The sequence below is a fragment of the Podarcis erhardii genome (assembly GCF_964252035.2).
Source record: "Podarcis erhardii genome assembly, chromosome: 10".
NCBI lineage: Eukaryota > Metazoa > Chordata > Lepidosauria > Squamata > Lacertidae > Podarcis > Podarcis erhardii.
Window position 1 is genome coordinate 31,728,198 of NC_138500.1, and position 22,275 is coordinate 31,750,472.

At 44.3% G+C, this 22,275-nt stretch overlaps 2 protein-coding genes across 4 annotated transcripts in view; one reads left to right on the top strand and one right to left on the bottom strand.

Moving 5' to 3' along the window:
- SGSM3 (small G protein signaling modulator 3) overlaps positions 1 to 6,748 on the top strand; it is a 30,975-nt gene extending 24,227 nt beyond the window's left edge. Inside the window, exons 13-23 of one of the 2 annotated variants that reach the window (XM_081877627.1) lie at positions 274 to 401; positions 618 to 773; positions 1,020 to 1,074; positions 1,250 to 1,299; positions 1,987 to 2,139; positions 2,337 to 2,407; positions 2,932 to 2,980; positions 3,260 to 3,345; positions 3,586 to 3,708; positions 4,908 to 4,968; positions 5,219 to 6,748. In XM_081877627.1, the coding sequence (XP_081733753.1) occupies positions 274 to 401; positions 618 to 773; positions 1,020 to 1,074; positions 1,250 to 1,299; positions 1,987 to 2,139; positions 2,337 to 2,407; positions 2,932 to 2,980; positions 3,260 to 3,345; positions 3,586 to 3,708; positions 4,908 to 4,968; positions 5,219 to 5,299 (1,013 nt within the window). In that variant the 3' untranslated portion in view covers positions 5,300 to 6,748. The remainder of the gene's footprint in view (positions 1 to 273; positions 402 to 617; positions 774 to 1,019; positions 1,075 to 1,249; positions 1,300 to 1,986; positions 2,140 to 2,336; positions 2,408 to 2,931; positions 2,981 to 3,259; positions 3,346 to 3,585; positions 3,709 to 4,907; positions 4,969 to 5,218) is intronic. The other variant, XM_081877626.1, reaches the window with a different exon arrangement.
- MRTFA (myocardin related transcription factor A) overlaps positions 6,695 to 22,275 on the bottom strand; it is a 68,014-nt gene continuing 52,433 nt past the window's right edge. The window contains exons 3-15 of one of the 2 annotated variants that reach the window (XM_081877595.1): positions 22,019 to 22,074; positions 21,122 to 21,197; positions 19,858 to 20,019; positions 17,896 to 18,071; positions 17,039 to 17,197; positions 16,332 to 16,585; positions 15,391 to 15,472; positions 13,652 to 14,758; positions 12,199 to 12,294; positions 11,200 to 11,358; positions 10,450 to 10,626; positions 10,081 to 10,141; positions 6,695 to 9,736 (exon numbers count right to left, since the gene is read on the bottom strand). In XM_081877595.1, the coding sequence (XP_081733721.1) occupies positions 9,225 to 9,736; positions 10,081 to 10,141; positions 10,450 to 10,626; positions 11,200 to 11,358; positions 12,199 to 12,294; positions 13,652 to 14,758; positions 15,391 to 15,472; positions 16,332 to 16,585; positions 17,039 to 17,197; positions 17,896 to 18,071; positions 19,858 to 20,019; positions 21,122 to 21,197; positions 22,019 to 22,074 (3,077 nt within the window). In that variant the 3' untranslated portion in view covers positions 6,695 to 9,224. Of the gene's footprint in view, positions 9,737 to 10,080; positions 10,142 to 10,449; positions 10,627 to 11,199; positions 11,359 to 12,198; positions 12,295 to 13,651; positions 14,759 to 15,390; positions 15,563 to 16,331; positions 16,586 to 17,038; positions 17,198 to 17,895; positions 18,072 to 19,857; positions 20,020 to 21,121; positions 21,198 to 22,018; positions 22,075 to 22,275 lie in introns of both variants that reach the window. The other variant, XM_081877594.1, reaches the window with a different exon arrangement.

The window sequence follows — 22,275 nt, forward strand, 5'->3', positions numbered from 1 at the left end:
AGTCCAAACATCAGCATTGGCCACAGGTTGGCCAACTTTGGATTAGACAATTGAATAGAAGGGAAGTCTGTCTTTGTGCTATGAGAACAAAATGGAAACTCGGTGTATAGAAGCAGTATGTTTCCAAATAGCAGATGCTTCAGATGAAGAGGGGAAAACTAAGAGAAAGATGATGATGGTTTACTTCTCATACCCCACGCATCTGACTGGGTTGCCGCCTTGCTCTACTTGAGTGATTTCCTTATCCTTCCTTTGTTTCTGCCTTCCTTCCAGGGGAAGATGACATGGAGGCACTGAAGGCCAAGAACATTAAGCAGACGGAGCTGGTTGCAGAGTTGCGCGAGGCCATCCTGCAAGTGGCACGGCATTTTCAGTGTGTGGATCCCAAGAGCTGCAGCATAGTGAGTAGGGGATCTCCCACAAGAAAACATATGCTTCCTGCTACTGAGATGGTTACCACTGTACCCAATTTACTGAAGGAGGGGCTTGTTGGGTGAGAACTTGCCTCATGAGGGAATATGGGAAGATACAAAACTGGAAGAATGTCCTCATCCCTTGTTAATCTCTGCCTTCTGCTTGGCATGAATTCAGATTACTCTTGTTTGTCCCCCAACCAGGATTTGACTCCTGATTACACCATGGAGAGCCACCAGCGGGACCATGAAAGCTATGTGGCTTGTTGTCGGAACCATCGGCGACGGGCCAAGGCATTGCTGGATTTTGAGCGCCATGATGATGATGAACTGGGCTTCCGTAAGAATGATATCATCACGGTACGATGGTCGGGACCAACAGAATGGTAGCATCATGTAGGGGGGTGGAGCAATCAGACATTATATGAATAAGGAACAACAAACAGAGTGAAGTTTGGTTTTTTCTGCAGTATACACTAAAAATAATTGGGGTCAACTTCCACTACGTGGGTATCTCAGCTCAGATTCCATATTTGCTTCCACACATTGCTTGCTGCTCCTCTTTTTCCTCTGTATGATCAATTTCCCTCCTTTCAATTGCTGCAGATCATCTCTCAGAAGGATGAGCACTGTTGGGTGGGAGAACTGAATGGCCTGAGAGGTAAGTGCAAATGGGATTTGTGTGAGGGAGGAATCTTTGTCCACCCCAAACAATAATGTTAAATCTATTGGGGGGGGGGGCTACCTTCACAGCCTGTGCCACAAATACTGTTTGCTTATATACAGGCTGATACCAAGACTAGATTGCTATCCTGATATTTCCCTGCTCTTTATAGGTTGGTTTCCTGCAAAGTTTGTGGAAGTTCTGGATGAACGGAGCAAAGAGGTAACGTTTCCTTATTAAATTTATGGTCCTGCTTCCTGCCATTAGTGTCTACTGTTCTCTGGATCCTTGTAAAGGACATGGTGGGGAAGTAGATGCTGAGAAGCAGAGTTTCGGTCTGGGCGAGTGGGAATCACATGCTGCAAAAGTCCATACCTCTTAGTCACCCAATGACAATCTGGGTTACCTGAACACAAAACCATTAAATATAATCTCATTCTGTGCAAGATTTGTGCACTGTATGTTTCAGATTTGGGAAATATGAGATACCGTTATTCCCCTACCCCAGTGGGAGAGGTAGACCATATAGGAATAAGGTGACAAATCCAAGCTCACTCAATAAATCCGTGGCAAAGCCAATAATTTATATTTGGGACGACTGAAGATAAAACCAGATTTGCCAGCAACCAGTTGGGAGGGGCAGTGAAAGGGATAGTCTAACAGCTTCATTCATATACTTGCTAGCCAGGTGATTGGAGGAGCTTGGTAATGCCAACTGTGAGCTTATTAAACTATTTTGTCATATGGACTTTGCGGTTGCCTAGGCATCCTCCTATGAAATAGCAGGGTGGGCATATGAAACAGCATTCATAAATAGTATGGTAAATATTATAGTATCTACCATATGTGCCTTTCTGTTTGCTGTGGCTTCTCATCCATTAATGGAGGCTGTTCTCTTGTTCCTCTAAGTATTCCATTGCTGGAGATGACTCTGTCACTGAAGGTGTGACGGACTTGGTTCGAGGGACACTCTGCCCAGCCCTCAAAGCCATATTTGAACACGGGCTGAAGAGGCCATCTCTGCTGGGGGGGCCCTGCCACCCCTGGCTCTTCATTGAAGAGGTAAGAGAGGCACTTGGTGTCTGCAGGGTCTTTAGAAATAGTATGGCAAGTACATGACACCTCTGTGCATCTGGCAAGTACAGAGGCTTCTGGGAGAGTGTAGTAATTGCAGGCGGGGGGGGGGGGGGACCTGCTGGTCTGTCCCAATAAGAGACAGCTGTATCAATAACTGTGCTTGTGTGCTCTTCTCTATCTAGGCTGCTGGGCGGGAAGTGGAGCGTGACTTTGACTCTGTGTATTCTCGTCTTGTGCTCTGCAAGACCTACAGGTAAATGTTTCTCTCATCAGTCTAGTGAATTAGATGTTCCCTTCCTGCTGATACTTATTTTTCTTGCAATGTTTTCACATATTACTTTGTCAAACAGATAAACAACTGTTTGACATTTAGAAGACCTAAGGCAGCCCTGTTCAGGGAAGTTCTCCACAGTTGATGTTTTATTGTGTTTTTATTATTTTGTTGGGAGCAACCCAGAGTGACTGAGGCAACCCAGTCAGATGGGTGGCATATAAATAATACAATGGTGGTGGTTATAGGCCAGGTTATTGATGTAGGATGGGCTAGCCAGTGGCTGCTGCAGAGATTACTTGCCAAATGAGGCTTTCTTCAGAGGGCTACAAGCTTTTAGTGGTGTAGGCTCCTAGCCAAGTGGCCTGTGTTGAAATTTGCAAGGACTACTGAGAATCTTCTTTGAAAGGAACTGTTGCTTCTATCCTGTGTGTGGCACTGGGGAGGGCAAACGTCTGACCCTCGCTTGTTTGGGATCAGCTGGATCTGTTAATTTACTGTTCTAGGTTGGATGAAGATGGGAAAGTGCTAACTCCAGAGGAGCTGCTTTATCGGGTAAGTTGTTCTAGTGTTTTAATTGGGTGTGGTGATGTCATGAAGGTGTCTTTATGACGGGACAGTCTGTTTTCAGGGTCTAATGATGAGGACCTGTGCCAAGCCCAGAGGGCTGTGTCTTCCAGCAGGTGGCGATCTAGAGTCCTTTCACTCTCATTGCCTCTAAGGCCCAAATGCTTTGGGTAGAATACCTTTTGCATGCAATTTGAGCTTTTTGGCTCCCAGGAGAGAAAGGCTGCTGAATAAGAATCCATATAACTCCCTTTCCCCCCTTTGCAGGCGGTGCAGTCTGTCAACATGTCCCATGATGCAGTACATGCCCAGATGGATGTGAAGCTTCGTTCTCTTATCTGCATTGGACTTAAGTGAGTCTTCCAGTTCTTTTTCATACAAGGCTGCTTTTGTTAGCAGAGAACAAGAGCCTAATGGGTGGCTTAGATTGGGCTTCATCAGCAGGGGCTGTGAGCTGGCAGCCAAAGGTGTGATCTGCTCTGCTGTTTCCGAGCCACAAGGTCTTCCACCTTTTATTTTCCCTGGGTTTCCTTGTGCAGTGGCAATGGAACACGTGTGTGTGCTAGTAACTTTTCCTGTGCCTTGTTTTTCAGTGAGCAGGTGCTGCATTTGTGGCTTGAGGTGTTGTGCTCTAGCCTGCAGACCGTGGAGAAATGGTTCCATCTCTGGTCATTCTTGCGCAGTCCTGGCTGGGTGCAGATCAAGTGTGAGCTCAGGTAGGTGGAACCTCCTTTTCCCCACTTTATTTTACTACCCAACTCCACCTCCTGGTAGCTGCAGCCTTATGTAAGTGAATGAAATAATACTTGGCTATGTCATACAGGGAGAGAGGGTATGCTAATTGCTTTCATTGCCCAATCTTAGCCTCCCTGGGAGGAATAGGTCTTTATGTGCAAGGCTAATGGCAGTACATTGTGATGAGCTCATCAGTCATTATCCTAGCAGAATAGGATTTTTCCCCCTTGCCATCATACACCACCAAACCTCCTTGGTTGCCACAGCCAACATCTCCAGAAAAATAGGAAATAACCAGTTGTCACAGCTCATATGAAGATGCATCAGCCAGGCTGGCTCATGGAAGAGTAAAATAAGGGCTCATCCACCCTTCTGCTTGCCCCGCCACTTTCCCAATCCCTGTTTGCTGCTGGATTGGGTCAATCTGCAGAAAACGTGATGTTTCATTTCAGTGGCAAATGGGATTTTCCCAGGGGAAACCAGTGGGGCAAGCAGAAGTGTGGACAACTACTAAGAGGGAACTGCTCAGAGTTTCTACATTGAGAAGGCTTTTTGCCTTAGATGATCATGAATGAGAAGAGATAAACACAGGGGAATGGGTACACTTGAGCTTCAGCTGTAGTAGAGCTGAGTAGAAAGCAAACTACAAAGGAGTTTGTGTGCAGCAAAACTAGGAGAAAATGTATTGATTACTAAAGTACCCGAGTTTTGTATTTCTTAAGGACAGTTAGACCTGGAAGCATGCTTCTTCTAAATCGTACAACTTGTCTCCTATGACAAGTGCTCTAAGTAAGGATGCTGGGAATCCTCTTTTTAAAATAAAGTATTGTCTCTTAAATAGATGTGGCAGTATATATTTCACATCAGCTGTGTTAATTGTGAGGTGACAGAACAATTCAGGTCTAGATTTTTCTCAAGGGTTTTTTAAAGAGCCACTTTAAAAAAACACCACCAAGCACCCACGCCTGTTTTCTTTCTTGCTTCTTCAGTTCTTTGAAATGTCAGATGTCTTGAAGACTTGTTTTGTGGCAGTAGACAGATACAATGTTTTGCAATTTTTAATTGTAAGAACAGAATGAAGTAAATGTGTCAGAACTTAATGTGGGTTTCAGTTTGATTACTTTGCCTATGGTGTTTGCATAGCCCCCCTTTTAAGCTCTCTTAATATGTTCTGTTGCAGAGTCCTCAGTAAATTTGCATTCAGCCTTTCTCAGGATTGGGAACTCCCTGTAAAAAGAGAGGTAAGCATGTGTGTCCCTTTAGTCAATCAACAGCCTATGCATCTGCATCAACCCCAGTTTAGGGTTAGACTGTGTTCTCTCTTATATTTGCATAGGGGGCTGAGGTACAGCAAGCTAATCTTTGCCCCAGCCTGGACCCTTTTGTTTTCCGGGATGGTATGGTGGTGGGCCTGAAGCACACACACACACAGTACATACATATTAGTGACAGTGGGTAAATGTGAAAAAACCCTTTGCCTTTCTTTTTTAGGAGAAGAAGAAACCACTGAAGGAAGGAGTCCAGGACATGCTTGTGAAGCACCATCTCTTTAGCTGGGACATAGATGGGTGATTCTTTGGCCTCAGTTTGGACTTCTTGGATGACATCAAACCATTGGCATATTCTCCTCCCTCGCAGCCTGTTCCCCCTTCAGTCTGTCCCTCTCACCAACCGTCTTTGCTTGTCAAGAGTTCTCTTGTGGACTGGTATCAGTTTGCTTAACAGGTGGGCAGTAGCATATTGAAGAGAGCAGGGGTTGTGCTGCATTGTTTGAAACTGTGGCTGTCTAGCTTCCCTTTCCCATGGTGTCACTAACTTGTGCAGAGCATGTGCATATTATGGAAGTCATGTACCACTCAGGAGTCTGTGCCCCTTGGATACCAAGCCTGTTCAAGGCCTGCTAGTCTGGGCAAGAGGGAAGACAGTAATGTTAGACAGAAAGTTGTCTAGGTGTGGTGTATACAGCAAGAGGGGATTCCCCCAAGGTTAACCAATCTAGCTGTTAAGATTCATTTATGGCAGGGAGAGGAGACCAACAGATTCCAAGGCTCACTTTATTCATGATGTTTATTTTCTTACATATGCTAACATGTGAAACACCCCTTATTAGTGTGTGTCTGAAAGAGAAACTGTGATTCATGACTAGTTTTCCCAGGTGCTACAGTGCAGGAATGGCTGGGCTACTGCCACAAAGTGCCTAAAATGGCTAGCTGGTTTAAAACTACCGTGGGTGGAGCAGCAGGAGCCTAGCCTTTAATTCTGGCTCTTAGCTGAACAGCATCAGTTCATTTTAGCCTGGAACTTTGTAAAAAAAGAGAGAGATTACCAAAAGATATAAAATGTATCCAGAAATCTCCATATATTTTGATGTAGCTTAGCAGGAAATGGATTCAGGACCGAGATGGCTCAGGGAGTCAACTGCAACCTACACTGATGATGATGGTAGTAGAGGCTGCAAGACAGGAGCACAATCACTTGTCATTTTGGTTTCTAAGTAAATTGCACATCTTGTGACTAAGACAGTAATAGGGAAGTAGGACTGCTTTTCAGATGCCTTTAGCCTTATTTCTGTTCTCCTGAGTTATGTGGAAGTATTAGTAGTTGGAAGGAAAAATTGACACTTCTGCAAATGATTCTAGGATTTGAATATTAAGTAAATCAGCCTTGAAATATTGTGTTTCTTATTCAGTGAATAGTACTGTTACAGTCTGGTCAGCTAAAATATACTGACTGTGACCTGGATGAGAATAGATTGCAAGCCCCTTTCCCCATAGCTGCATTCTGTTCTACTACTGGATAATTTGCCACACTTCTTTCAAGGTGCTGTTTTTAGGAAGGAGAAACTGTCACAATGGCGTGAAATGGCTCTTCATCCCTCCACAAATGTTGAATGCCTTTGCTGTCTTTTCACCATGGCACGTATCAGTATCCATTATGCCATGACCAAAGATGAGATGTACAAAGATGTTACAACACAATTTTTTTTAATAAAATGGATTTTTCAAATAACTGAAAAAATAATTTGATTTATCCATAATATTCATTCCATACCCTTTTCCAGTTGCATGTTCACTCCAGGTCCAATACTATAGCACTGCGTAAGCCTCTTGCGGGTGCTGATAACCCCTTTCATTGATGCATAGTGGAATAAGTGTGCGTGCTAATCAAATACAAGCAGTGGTTATCAGCAGAAGAGTGCATACATTCAAACCAAAGGAAGACCCTTAGACTCTTGTTTTACTTTGGGGATATAAAAGGAGAATTTAGGGAACTTATTTTATAAGCCATGTGTTTTCAGACACTGGCAAAAAAAGCCCATCTTAATACCAGTCACTTTCTCGTTCCACAAAAGAGTAGTATTCCTACAATGGGCTTAACCCATAGCACTTTTCTTCATAATTTTACACTAGACATGTTTACCCTTTCAAAACCAGGCAGCTGTTGGGGGATAGCACTTTCAGCACAAACTCACTGCTGCTGCTAAAGCAGCCCTGATCTGGCCAACAAGTACTTTCCAGCCTAAACTCATTAACTGCTCTTAGTCTGAAAACAGGTAAGATGATACTACTGAACCAGATCCTCTCCCCACAATAAGTTGGCTTATTCTGCTTTTCTATACTGTGAACAATCCCAAGTCTAGATCCAACCTTCCCAATCAGTGATAGACTGAGTGACAATATTAGTAGTACGTCTTGAAGAGTATACAAGAGATACGCCACCTTCAGCAGCCATTAATCTAATTTCCAAAACAGTCGTATTTTACTGAATGAAATAAGACTCACGTGCAGTTGGCCATTTCAGGATAATGGCTAATCACATAACTAATATTCTCTTCAATTCCATTCATCATAAAAGGGGGTGTTTAGGATATGTTATGTAGACTTGATAAAATATAAGAGAAACAGAAGGGGCTCCTGGATCCTGTCAAATGACAGGACCCTTCTTCCTTCTGCTTTGGGGTGAAAGGCAGTGCCAGCAGACACATTGAACTACGTATTTTCTATGGGAGGGAAAGAGACTAATAGAAATACAATTTCCTTTGAGTGACATGTGCAATAAGGCTAAAGCTGGTAGTCTAAGGACCAAATCCTCTTTCCCACCAAACCACAGGCTAAAATACCAGCTCCCCAACAGTTTACCACACAGTAGGAGCTAAAGGGAAGTAACTACCCTCTAATCAGGTAGATAACTTCATCTGCTTTCCAAAAACAAAACAAGTTTTATAACGGCTATATACAGAAATTTTACCAGCTATAAATGAAACCAGGTATCAAGAGGCAAGACTGTGGTTTCTAACCATTCTCTTAACCACACAGCAGCAGGGACTATGGCTACAGGAAAGTTCCTCTGTGCAATGAAAGACATGCAACTCTTTAGGCAAGCAGCACCAAAAACACTTGCCTCAGAGAGGAGGTTAGTGCTCATGCTCTCGGAGATCAGCTGAACTCTCCAAACGGAAGTGGAGCCACAACCCTTAACCTACAGCCAAGACCAGACATCCCCATGACACCAACCTCCAGATCAGAGAAAGCTATACTTCATATGCAGGAAAACCCTTGGGATGAGTAGCTGAACTGAAACCCATGAACAGCATAAGCACTAAGAACAGGAGCATAGTGCAGCTCATCTGCTCCAGTGCTTATGTTTCCCAAAGGCCCAAACTTCACAGAGTGCCACCACTTTGAACAAGTAACTTCTAGCCAACTAGGTTTCCTAGGCAGGGTTATTAAGAGGAGCTATTACAGGGGGCTAGGAGTATCATCCCCGATGCAGCTGTCTTGATTCATAACCAACTGAGTACCTGAGACAACAATGTCAGGTGAGATACAACAGCTAGGGCATACAGCCGCCTCTTAAGTTTTAGTGGAACAAGGGCTACATGCAGGAATTAGCAAGCCAAAGGAAGATGGCTATTATCTAAGCTGTGGCACATAACTTGGGCTTGGCTTTCTTGCCAGGCAGAAAGCACCTATACTATGGCATTGTTAGGGAAATGCTCTTGGAACAGGATCCTCATCCATATAAGCAGAAACCTCACTAGTCCTGTACTCATCCTCCTACCTCCTCATCTCCAAAGATGGCCAAATTAACTTTTGCCCAGTTAAAAAAAAGCACAATTGCTTTCTAACAAGGCAGAGTGAAGGTCAGGAAGGTCAGTTCTTCCAAACTGCTTTTGATTCTTGGCTTCGAACTAAATCCTCAACCCCACCCAGAGGCAGCATTCCATTCTGAAAACCTCCAACAAGTCATACAACTGGTACGACCACTGAACATTTGAGGAAAGGACCATGCTTTAGTCCACCAATAGCTATGAGAAGTGTGGTAGCTTGCCTGAGGTTGAATCAGAAGACATCACTGGTACGTGCCCTTGGCTCTAGCTTCATGAAAGCTGGTCAAAATGCAAGGCTCTTAAGAAAGAGGCGACTTTCACTTAAGAGCCCAACCGTGTCCTACAACCCAGCTGTACTGCTCCCCTGAAGTCTGCATGCTCAGAGAGCTATAAGCAAGAATCCCAGTGCAGCTGTAAATCATGTCCATCAAGGAAGTCTGTGGAGAAGAGGCTAGGTGTTGCAGTACTGAGGGGGGTGAGGCTCATCACTGGCCCTCCTGACAGCTCCAACCAATCCATACTGTCCAAGTTAGCCTCTCCCAGGTCCAAGCTTGGTTCCCCAGTAGACTCAGGGGCAAAGTGCAATTCTGATGTGTCCATAGGTGAAGATGGGTGGTCCAGGATAGCTGAACTGCTTAGCATCTCGCTGTAGAGGTCAATTAGGGACAGAGGCTCAGGTCCATCAGGGCCAGCTGTCAGCAAGGGGAGGCCAGTGCTGCTTACCAAGAAGTCTTCCAGCCTGCCTGCTGGGATGGGATTAATAGAGCTGGAGTGGCTCATGGGCACCTGCAGGGAGAGCTCTGAGGAATGGTGGCTGTTGGACGGAGAAGGGCATCCTGGGGAAATAGTGGCGCCTTTCCTTCCTGGGGAAGATTGCTCCTTGAACTGAGCTGAAATCTCTGAGAGAGAGGGGGGAAAAAACACTTAAATCCATGGATGCTTGCAATATTTTTACTGCTCCTAAACATAGCCACAAGTCTTAGGGCTGTGCAAGTGCTGCACGCATCAATGGCTCAAAGAACCCATGAGCACTGCTGCAGATTAAGCTGCTACATCCTTTTGAAATCCGCTAAGTGGCACAAATGTCTCTTTCAGCACCAAGTGTACACACAAACCTACAAAGGAAATTTGTTCCTTAAACTGGCTTCAAACAAAGGGTCATTAGTGTTCTCTTTCAGATGGCCAGCCTCACTGCTGCAGAAGCCACAGAAGTCCCTAACATAAATCCAAATTGTCTACTTACCTCCATGCTCAATTAAGATGTCAAACAGGTCATCCATTTGCTGACTGGAACACCCATTTTCCTGAAAAAGAAGGAATGGGTGCTTATTTAGACATTGCATTCACCAGCTATGCAGCAACACTTATCTTCCAATGATCTTCTGGCCAAACTGCACATTCACCAGACTGTCGGTGTCACAGCGCAAAAATGGCACAACCACAGCTTGGTATGAAGGGTGGACACTTGCAATCTGTGTCCTACCTCACATAAATGGAAAATGGCTCTAACCCTAGAATTTCAGGACTGACAGACAAAGTGTGCACTGTTTTTGCAAAACAGCACCAACACCAACATGCTTCTGATTTGTCAACACAAAGGAGCTACTCTCACCTCAAGGGGCTTTGGCTGCTGCTTCACGGCCTCTTCATAACCTGGTGGTTCTTTCATCAACACGGAAGAGGCAGGGAGAGGCAAAGGTGGTGGAGTACCAAAGAAGGATGAGTTCTGCTGCTCAAGATCCATTTGGGGTGGAGATGGAGGAGATGGCGATCCTGGCTGCGAGAGAAGCTGTGAAGAAAGAAGAAGAAAAGCAATGAACAATATTCCCAGATGGGCCATTTGCATGCATCCTCAACATACAAGCCTCCCTTCTCAGAGAATTCACAGTGGAGCCTCTGATGTTACCTTTCCTGCTTCCCTCTTCATAGGCATCATAGCTACTTGCACCACGGTCAAGGGTATACAATGAATGACCTCATCTGATTCAACACTGACTTGCCTGGCTCAGGAAGTACTGCATTTCTGCAACACAGCAATTTTCCTGCAGGCCAGAGCCAAGTCCTACATTTTGCAGAGCGCAAAGTTTCTCATGAAACGTTCCCCACCAATCCACCCCTGCTTCAGTTCTGCCGTTATTTGTCGGTTTTGGGAGCAGGAGAGGTCAGGTCCCAGTGCCCTGAACAAGCAAGTACATGTATACATTTCCAAATACCTCCCCTAAACAAAAACAGAATGTTGGAATGTTGGAAGCAGCATCATTTCAGTAGGACACACATTTCTAGAGGCCTGGTCTATGACATCTATTGTCTCATGTTCCCCAACATATTCATCTAATTTGAGTGGGGTTTGTTGGCAGGGTACCTTTTTGGGCATGCTGGACTGGCCAGTTTTACCACTTGTTTTCATGGGTCCTTTGTGAAAGCCATTCACGAAGAAAGGCTGCAAGTTGGGGGGCGAAGAAAAAGACAAGACTGTTTGAGGCAGCTGTCCCGTAACTATCTGCAGGCCTGGCTTCTGAACCTATGGAGAGGCACAAGGGATAGGAAACAGAAGGAAAAAGTCAGACTCAGGCTGGTCCAAAGAGTAGTACCACATGCCAAGTGTATTCCCAAAGCACCCAGGCAAAGCTGGGCATAATCCTCAGCAAACAAGAAGAAAAAAGATTCTATGCTAAAAGAAACATTCTAGATGAGAAGCATGGCAATAACAGTCCCTCTGAAGGAGAAGGTACATAGCTTAGGAGTATGTCTGGACCCATTATTGTCATTTGAGGCTCAACTGGCATCAGTGGTACTAAGTGTCCTCTATCAGCTTCAACTGGAGGCTCAGCTGTGTCCCTGACTTGTATTGTCTATGCTCTGGTAGCTTCTGGCTGGACTACTGCAGTGCACTGTAAGTGGAGCTGCCTTTGAAGACAGCTTAGAGGTGTCAGGTTATTGACCAAGGTGGGATGGTGTTTGTTCATGACATTTATGTACCATCTTGATCATCATGCAGCTCAAAGAGGTGTACATGGTTCTCCTCCTCCCCATTTCATCCTCACAACAACTCTGTGAGGTAGGCTAGGCTAAGAGGTGGTGACTGGCCCAAGATCACCCAATGAGCTTCATTCTTTTTTATATTATTTATTGAAATTATATACCGCCCTATACATGGAGGTCTCAGGGTGGCTCACAGAACAAAATTCATGGCTGAGTGGGGATTCAAACCCTGTTCTCCCAGGTCCTGGTCCAGCACTCTAATATATAATACCACTTCTGGCACAACTGCGCTGGATACCAATTAGTTTCCAGGCACAATTCAAAGTGTTACTTGCCCTAAAATGCAAAATGTTAGCTGACCACCTGTTTTGTTCCCTACCTTCTTAGTGGGCTCCATTGGCGGTGGCTGCAGAGGCAACTGAGAGCTGCTTACAGGTTGTTGGATAGATGCTTTCACAGGTGGTGAGGACACTCTCTGAGAGAGAAGGATACACAACATTTTAGAGGTTTTTAACACACACCACCCCACACTCAATCTTTAGAGCTAGTTGCTGCAGACACAAATTAAATATGAAATGACATTGACAGAAGTCATGCGCAGGAGTGGAATGGGTGTGGAAGTATTAACTACAGGGGGGCTGGGGAAGCAGGGTCAGTGTCACAGGGAGCATAAAAGCAGGGCTTGTAAACCCAATGAGATTTCTGGGAGCAGGGGCAGGTGCATTTAATCAAGAATCAACAATTATGGTTGCCACTGTCACCACTGGCACGCAGACTTTAGCATGAAGTGGCAACTAAAAGCCCAAACTGCTGATGTTTTCCTTCACTGTCAGACCAGCTCTTCTGCTGATGAACCAGTAATTCTGCCACACACCCATTTTGTTCATGCTCTCACTGACTCTACACCTCAGGAGGGCCCTTCTCCTGTCTTCAACTTCTGCTCACTTTACCAGGCCTCGTAAACCCCAGAGATGAAATTAAAGAGCTGCTGCTGTTTGGGGGCCTTTTCTCTCTCCTCACCCCACCAAGATACTTGAGTTTTCTGGGGAAGCTTTAGCTCAGCTCCGACTCACTCTAGCTCTACCCTGGAATAGTGTTTTAATAATATAAACAAAGAACAAAAGAGTTGCTGCGAGGAAAGAAAGTAAAACTGGAAAGGAATTCTGCAGGCAAGATTAGCCTTCTATCCTGGTCTGTTCAGGAACAAATTAGGTCCTGTGTAGAGGTGAGTTCAAAGGACTGAGAACCTGCTCAAGGCAAAGGAGTTGAAAAGATGTGAGAGAAAATACACTTTGAAGAGCCTCTGCACAAGAGCTATGAAAAACCAGGAGTAGTTCCTTTGGTGAGAGAGGCTGTGTTCTTAAATTGCGCAGGCAAGATATTGTGAGTTCGGTTCCAGACCACTGCAATAAATTGAGTATTACAATAAAGCAAGTTACACTTTTTTTTTTAGTTTTCCAGTGCACATAAAAGTCAAGTTTACACTATACTGTAGTCCAGCCTGCCTGCAGGGAGGGCCGGAGGGGAAAAAACCTGGCTCTAGCCTGTGGCCAGAAGAGGGATGGCAGTGACGGGGGGCTTCCTTGAGGCAACTCAGTAATTGTAATCAGCCAATCAATACATTGATGGTACTCCCAAAGAAAATTACCAGCCATTCTTTGTAGAGATCATTTTGTGCTGACACGACACTTCCATAATTACAAGCACAGCTACAGGAATTAAAACTATTCAATTCTAAAGCAATGTGATTTGAGTCTGTTCATTGTTTGAAAGCCCTCCTCTGGTTAGATAGACAGCCTTGACTCAAGAATCATCACTGCATGTATACCTACCCTCAATGGCAAGGGACGGCTCCCCGCTTTTTCCTGAGGCGAGAGGCCCTGCCTCTCAGCATTCTGATTGGTCACGGTGAGAACTATGTGAGTGCCAGTGGAATCTGTGATGAGGGTGGGGGGAGGGGCTCCTTTGATGAGGTTACTGAAGCCTGCACCTTGCTGGCCAATGAAGAAGCTTGAGGTCTGGCTTGGCGGCTCAGTTTCGGCAGCTGGCACCTCTTGCTTCACCATCACTGCTTTCTTTGGCACTGAACTTTCATCTGAGGTGTCCATTTGGCTAGTGGTCTGTGTGGGTTTTGATTGGTCGGTTTGGCAGCTGGGCTGCCCTGAAGATTGGCAACTCAGAAAGCCCTTTTCACTCTTGATACGGGTGCCAAAAGTGAGCGGCTCGGGGACTGTGGCTGTGCCCTCTTCTCCAACAGACGTGGCAGGCAGGAGCTGCTGAGACCGCTTTTCTTTCTCCAGCTGCAGCTTCAGCATCTCCACCAGCTGCTGCTTCTGTTTCAACATGCGGGTGAGCTCCTCAATCTGCTTATCTTTCTCCTGCAACATCTGGTCTTTATCCTGGACCTCCATGTCTTGCTGACTGTTGTTGCAGCAGAGCTCTGCCTTGGATGATGAATTAAAGCTGCAAGTGGTGCCTTTGGAGCTCTCTTCCTTCACCAGAAATTGCACGGGAGATGCTTGCAAGGTAAGCTGAGTCAGGGGAGAGGTCACCATCTCCCCAAAGGCATCCCCACTGGTCGAATTCTCATCCCCGGCACTCACCAGGGAGCGCTCTGAGGGGGTGGGCGACACAGGAGGAGTCGAGCCTGTGCTACCAAACTTCATCACACCATTGCCAGCGACTGTGGCCACAACAACTTCGGCTGAAGTAATGCCAGCGCTGACCAGGGCAGGCCCTGTGCTCAGCCTGGCAGCTGGGAAGGCCACCACCACATCCGCAGCCTTGGGGAGAATTGCTGTATTGGGCTTTGGAGCGGCAGCTGCTCGGCCAGCTGCACCGTTCTGCTCCTGATAAGCCTTGAGCCGCTCAATTAGATCCATCTTGGTGCCTGACACAGGCAGTGCTCTTAGCTTCAACTCTTGCTTCAGCTCTGCCACCTAACATAAAACAGTTTGCAGTCAATCAAAAGCCGTATTGGCTAGAACAATCTCATTTACAACACCTACTTCAATTCGTATGCAGCAATGTATACAGTTCCAAAAGAATCTAAAATACTGTAAGAACAATACAAAATAGTAATTAAAATAACTAGCTCATCTTTTAAAAATTTAAACAACTGAACAGGCCTCAATAGGCATAATCATCCTTCAGGCAGCAATGCTGTATTTAGCACAAAGATGGTGAAGCTCTGGCCCTCCAGATGTTGAACTCCAGCTGCCATCATTCATGACTAAGACGGCCAGTGCTCAGGGTTAACACAAGGAGGAGTTCAATGATATCTTGAGGGTTACAGGTTCTCCATCTTTCATTTACCACTTGCCGCCAGGTCCACAACTATCAGTCCAAGAGTTTCATCACAAAAGCAGAAAGGCCACTTACATATTCAACCATCCGGTCTGAATACCAATACTGACCATCAAGTTCAGCGCTAATAGCAGCAACAGCACTTATTTTAACAAATTTATATCCTACCTTTCTAAAAGAAAATATGTGCTCACACTTTCTTGTAACATTTATACCCCCACTTTCTTCATGAAACACCAAGCTGGCCAATAGATGCTTTGTTTACCTTCATGTCGTCGAGATTAACAGGGAGAGCTCCTGGTTTGCCCACTGGAGTGTTGCTGTTTTGCCGCATCAATCCGTTAGAACTGGAAGAAACAGAAGAGGTGCTGCTGACAGCAGTGGAGAGACTACGCATGGGTGGGGCACTACTGCTGCTCTGCTGCTCTCCTGGAGGCCTGAAGGGAGAGGAAAGCGGGAGCTGAACACTGGGCAGCGGAACTGTTCACAACACTCTGTTCTTCGCCACTACTACTGGGAAGCCCAATGGACATCCTTATGATCTCTTGAGAAGGTGGTCAATAGTCTGCCCTCAAGATACCGTGCTACACAAGTGACCTTTCCCAGCTCCATGGTTGCTTGGAAATTCAATTTTGGCAGCCTCGGCGTGTGCTTGCCAACTGTCATTGACTGCCCTTTTTATTCTAATACAGCAGACATATCAGATACCTTGCTTCATTGCCTATATTCTGCTTGTTGTGAAAACAGCCAGATATACTTGCAAAATGAAACAACAGTGTATACTGAATTCATATCAAATAAATACTGGTGATCTGATACTGAGTCAATTCTATGCACAAGCTTCCATTTCAAGTTAGAGGTGATGGACAGGACTTTAGAAGAACCTTACAAAGTCATACTGCCAACCACACCTGAAATGCTTATCTAAATACTTTAAACACACTGACACTAAACTCCTGAAGAACTTCACAGCTTCTTGACTGTCCCAAGGACCTCTGCCACATGCACACAGCAAGCTAGTTCTGAAACACTAACATGTTTGCAATACCTACATAGGCAAGTTACTCTGAGAATGAGGGGACAGTGGATGGTGTACAACTCCCGTTCTTGGGTGGGATTGGTTGGATGGAGAGACAGATGGATACTGCTAACATAGGACCGCCTGTGATATGGGGGGGGGGGATAATAGCATGAAGCAACCCATACTTTGGTGGAGCTGGCAGAATGGTTTGATAGTTGTAGTGCTGCTGCTGCTGTTGATTAAGGATCTGAAGCTGCAAGAAAAGCTGTTGTTGCTGCAGGATTTTGGCATAAGATGAATCCATGGGAGGAGCTCCTTTGTCCTGTTTTTGGTCCGGCGGGATATATTGGTGATATTTCAACTTCTTGACTTTCGGTTTCGGTTCCTTTGATTTTTTGCTGCGCTGAGACTTCTCGCATGAGGACTTGGACTGGCTTTGCTATTCAGAGTGAAAACACAGGTGAATCAAAGGGCAGGAGGGTAAGACTAAGGAGTGCAAATGCAGGAACAGTTACTAGTATTTGCTGTCATGTTCCATATGGCTGGTTCAAGCTACTGGCCCTTTCCAGAATATGTAGAGCTACAAGCTACGGAAGGGGACACAAAGTTAGCTTTTGCTGAATTAAATACAAATTCTTGGGGGGGGGGCAGGGGTGGAATACATGCCCATTATGTAACAATACAAAAGCACAGCAAATGGGAGGCTAAATCCCAACTGCCACATGTGGGATAGGGTAGGGGTGTGTTTATGGACACAGCAGTTGGAAAGGACTTTTCTTAAAAAAGGTTCCCTGCTAGCAGTTTAGCATTACAGAAGAGCAAGGTCAACAATTCCCACCCAATCTTAAACACGCCCACATCCCATCAATTTAACCCCTTTATAGAAAGGTACCTTTATAAGGGTTGGGAGTGGTTTGGCAGCAGGAGCAACAACACCATTGGTGAGATTAGGAGGCACTGGAGGCGGCAGGGGTGGCAGGGGAGTTGGTGGCTGCTCAGACAGAAAAGGGGTCTCACTGGAGTCTGCACTGATTTTCAACTGACACACGACCTGCAACAGTAAATCCAAGTATGAGATGCACATGCCCATATCTACACCTGAGCGCTTCCCTTTCCAAGATATGGAAGCAGCTTTATGGAGTCGAAATGTGTCGATTACATGCCAGACAAATCCTATTTTTGCAGGAAAGGCAGACAAATCCCATTTTTGCAGATTTGTTGCTTCTCACTTGCAGCTGCATGCAAAGAATCATAGAAACAGTACTGTGAATGGGCTCAATTTAGAGGAAGAGCTATAGCTCAGTAACAGAGCATCTGTTTTGCACGCAGAAGGTCCCAAGTTCAATCCCTGGCATCTCCCAGGTAGGGCTGGGAATGTCTCTTCTGAAACCACTGCCAGTCAGTCTGGACCATACTGAATGAGATGGACCATTGGTCGGCTTCACTGTAAGGCAAATTCCTATGCTCCCAGTATCAGCTCCACTGCAGAGCAAGGCCAGGACCTTATTCCTCCCCCAAAACAGGTTACCCCTTTGGGTTCACATTCAACTATTTTCAGCCCAAAGTAAAGGAATATAGAAGCTTTCATTAGCATAATTTCAGTATTCAGGTGTTTCTGCTCTAATCCACAAATGACTCCTTTGGAATCCACTCCTTGCAGAGGACTTTTTTGTATCCTTCAGGAAAAGGCACCTATGTGGCTGGTGCAGGCACCAAGGCGCACAAGAGCCAAGGCTATAATAATCTCACCTGAGCAGGGGATGCTGTTGTGGGGGTGGGAAGTGACTCGCAAACTCGAGCTTCCATTGGGGATGGCACAGACCCCTGGGATTCATGGCTAGCTGGCTGTTCTGGAGACAGGGCATCACTGCTGTCCTCGTCAAAGGAGGAGCTGTCTGCTACTTTTGGGTAGTTCACTTGACCTACTGAAAATAATAAATTTACATTTATTCACTAAACAAATGGAAAGGGGTCAAGGATGATTAGCAGAAGATGGTTCTGGACATCACAAGAAATCTGAGACAGTGAAAAACCAAACAAGCTTTAGACAATTTTTTAAAAAATCAACGTCACAACCTGAGAAGAAATAGTTAACACCAGGATTAACAAGAATATCATCTTCTGCCTCTCTGTAGACAGGTGTAAGGACAACTGGAGCAAGCTTTGTGTCATATCCTGCCTGCAGGCTGAAATGAACAGTTGGGATTCTGAAAGCAAAAAGGAGCACTGGAGATAGATATTTTGCCAGTTGTCTTTTTTTTTTTTTTTTAAGAGCATTAGAAGGAATAATCTGTGAGGCCTAACTGCTATAGACACTTGTGTTTATTTACGATTTATATCCTTCACAAAAAAATATTCCTGTATTTCTTAACAAGATTTTTTTTTTCTGTGAAAGGAGGTTGGGTAGAACATGAGAAAAGGAGAGTTATAGTAATAAATGTTGGAAATTTCAGGAGAAAGAAGGAACATTCTATCATATGTGGTGGGAATGTAAAAAAATGAAAGATTTATAATGAATTGAAAAAAATGTTGAAATATATCTTTGTTAAAAAACCAGAAACTTTTCTGTTAGGAATACTAAGAAATGACATAAAAAAGAAGGATGAGAAGTTGTTTTTATATGCAGTAACAGCGGCAAGAATTTTGGTGGCACAAAAATGGAAACAGGAAGAAATCCCAACGAAAGAAGAATGGAGAATTAAGTTGATGGAATACACAGAATTAGACAAGCTAACGGGGAGAATTTGGAACCGGCGAGACCAGAGATTTACCGAGGACTGGAATAAATTTGCAGAGTATATTAAGAATATATGTGAAGGTCAATTAACGTTTGTAGGTTTTCAAGAAGCTCTGTGATAATAATGGAAAGAAATATTGTTTTATAATAATTGTTAAGATTAATTTGGTTGAAAAAAACAAAACAATATAGATGCAAGAAATGTGAATAACTGTGAAAACGTGAAAATTGCCAGATAGACTGAAGGAAGTCTGAAAATGAAAAGATTAGAATTGGATGTATAATTCAAATGGAATGGTTTTTTTTCTCATTGTTAAATTTGAAAATTTTATAAATAAAATTTTTTTAAAAAGAGAGAGAGAAAAGGAGAGTTATAAGATTGTATGATGGAGGAGAAAGACAATCCAAACCTCTAGAGTTGCTTTATGTCAGGCTTATTTCTGCTACTCCCTAACACTTCCCAGAAGATTAACGTTTTCTCATTCAAAACTATTTCCCTTTTCTTCTCTGAAGGAGGCTATAGCAAAATAGTCTACCTAAACTAACGATGAAGAGACCATACGATGGTGATTCCTCTGGCCAGAGGATGGCACTAGCAGACCACACAGCTGTTCATACTTGTTTTGAAGAAGACCAAACCTTCCAACTTTCTCTTTTTCTCTTCTCACCCCTCTCGCTTACCAAAGCAGGACCACTCAAATGAATGGCTGTAAACAAGTAGATAGGTTTTTAGGAAGAAAAGCAGAATGTGCAAGCTAAGAGAAGACAACCATCCTACAGCAGCTTTTATAGACATGGAGATCAACTAGTGTTTTTAATACACTGGGGTTCTGCTTCAAGTATGCCACATCCGCTGGATAAGGTAAAATGTATACACTGCTTTCCTTGGTCCAGTGGCACAGTGAGAGGTGCTAGCAAACTGCCACAGGACCCAACACATACATCCAGGCCTCCACCTACCCCACCAACCTTACCAATGAGAGCTTCCTTCAGGCTTGATTCTACAGGCAGAATGTTCTTCTCCACCAATTCCATGGGACCTGGCCGCTGGGCAATCTTCTCATTGAGGTCATCGGCCAGTCTGGCCCGCTTCAACTTCAGCTGCTTGGCCTGAAGGGAAGGTTCAGCAGAGGTCTCTGCTCAGGGGAACAGCAAAAAATATGATCACCTCTCAAGTACATGACCTCGGTACAAAGTTGGCAGTTCACTGTCTGCATGGATACATGTCCTCCACTAAGAGCAGTTCTATTTGTTGGCAGCACACTCCCCTCCATCAAGAGCAAGCTGCATACAATGAAAGTTATGTTTGGTCTGCTCTTTTACTGTCATGAAATTTATTTATTTTTTTAAGTTAGTAGTTCACAGTAAACTCTCTATTTTTTTTCTCAGAAAGAGGTCGAATTGGCCTGTAAAAAACCCTGCCCCCATTTATTGCAAGTCTCAAGCCCCCACCAAAAGAAAACTGGGCAAATGATGCACAACGGTCAGTGATGTGTAAACAAAATACCTAACTAAGTTCTAATAATCCTGTTCCTGTGATTTATATTACCTGTTCTTAATTATGAATTTACAATTTTTGTGACTTGCCCTGGGACCCATTGGTGAAGGGCAGGTAACGATGATGATGACAACAACAACAACAAACAAACTGCCCAATCCTATTCCACCAGCACACTAAACTTCTACTGCCATGCCTTAAAACATTTAGAAATAATTCTCTGGAGAATTTGCTAACCTGCTACCCATCACTTTTCCTTACTCACAAAATCATTTCTGTACATCCACATTCACTCAGGATCCCGCCCCCCCTAAAGAAAAGGTATCTTAAATGATATGCAGGGGTTGCACCATGCTCATAGATGCAATGGTGTCCTTGAAGTCTTCCCCTGGTGCCTATGATGTATCTGAGGCCCCATCCCTGCCCAAGTCACAAGGTGAGGAGGATGGTTAGCTTTTTCTTCCTTGAGAAGTACATGGGGCTCAAGGAGGAAGCTGGGACCCACAGCACTTGTTCAAAAACCTACTACAATTCAAGAATACAAACAGTGTGCCTGGAGGACCTTGATAGCAAAGTACATTGCTCAACGTTAAAGCACTGACCCACACCAACAGTACTGGCCCAAGCCGCCAGCCAGTCATCCCCAGCTGAATAAGATTAACATACAAGAGCCATGAATGTAAAGTTGTATCTATAAGGGTGAAAATTTACAAGAGAAGACTGCACGCCAAGAATCATACCTTCCAGAATGTGCATCCTCACTAACTCTGATCTCTCTGGCCGGGACCGGATCTTCCGTTTCAGGTAGTCCTCTGTCTGCAAAAAAATATATATGGAAAACAGCATGCTGAACCCAAGTAGGAAGACAGGACTGAGGCAAATAATGTACATGATATTTTAGCAGAGAAATTATCTTGGATTTTTAAGCATATGACGAGATATAACTTTCCCACAGATTTTTACTACCCCTGCCATTGCAGCAGGCTAATGATTCCAGAACATTTAAGCAGTATCAGAGAACCTCAAGCAGAATGGGTCACAGAACTTAAAGCACTAAGCGCTTAAGAGATTCTTATATTGTGGTATGTTAAATTCTCAGGTTGCTTGGGTATAGGAAGAAACACATCTATTGATCAGGAAACTTGGGGAAAGTCAGTTACTTATCTTGAATCCTCAGTCACCTTACAAACTGTATAGCAAATCTGGAGTAATTTTACCCAGGCTCTAATTCTATTAACTTTAAACAAATGTTAAAGGAGAAAGAGAAAGAGAAGATAACAATTCAGCAGCCAGTGCATTCACTTCTCATCCAGCTAACAAGAGGTTCTTTTGGGAATGAACTGAAATACTCCCCAAATGAGACACGGTGCCTGCATTCAGTTTCCTTATTTCTCAAGAATCAAAGTTTTCCACTTAGCTTCTGTATTATCAAGCTCTCAGCTAGAGAGAAAATCAAGCAAAGTCCAAGGTACCTGAAAGGTGCAGACATGTTTATAATTAAGAGAAACTATCACAGGTGGTGTACAGAATGGAAACATGCAAGATGCTCAACAGAGAAGCACTTAGAAGAATATGCAAACAGTTTTGAAAATACATCACAAACACAGTAACTCTCTTGAAGCTAACTTGTGGCTTACCCTGGCCCGTTCCAAGCTCCTTCTCTGTTCATGAAATGCAGCTGGACTTTTCAGAGCTGTTGGAAAGATAACAATGAAGGAATTACAAGAGTTGGTCTCACACATTTCTAAACATGACCATGCTACTTAAGTGTCACTCAATTCAAAGTACAGGTGTTACAATTAAATAATACAAGATGCAGTTTCAACATGGTTTTACTGTGTTGGCAACCACAATAAATCAGAAGCATCAGGGCCAATTTGACAACCGAGTCAGT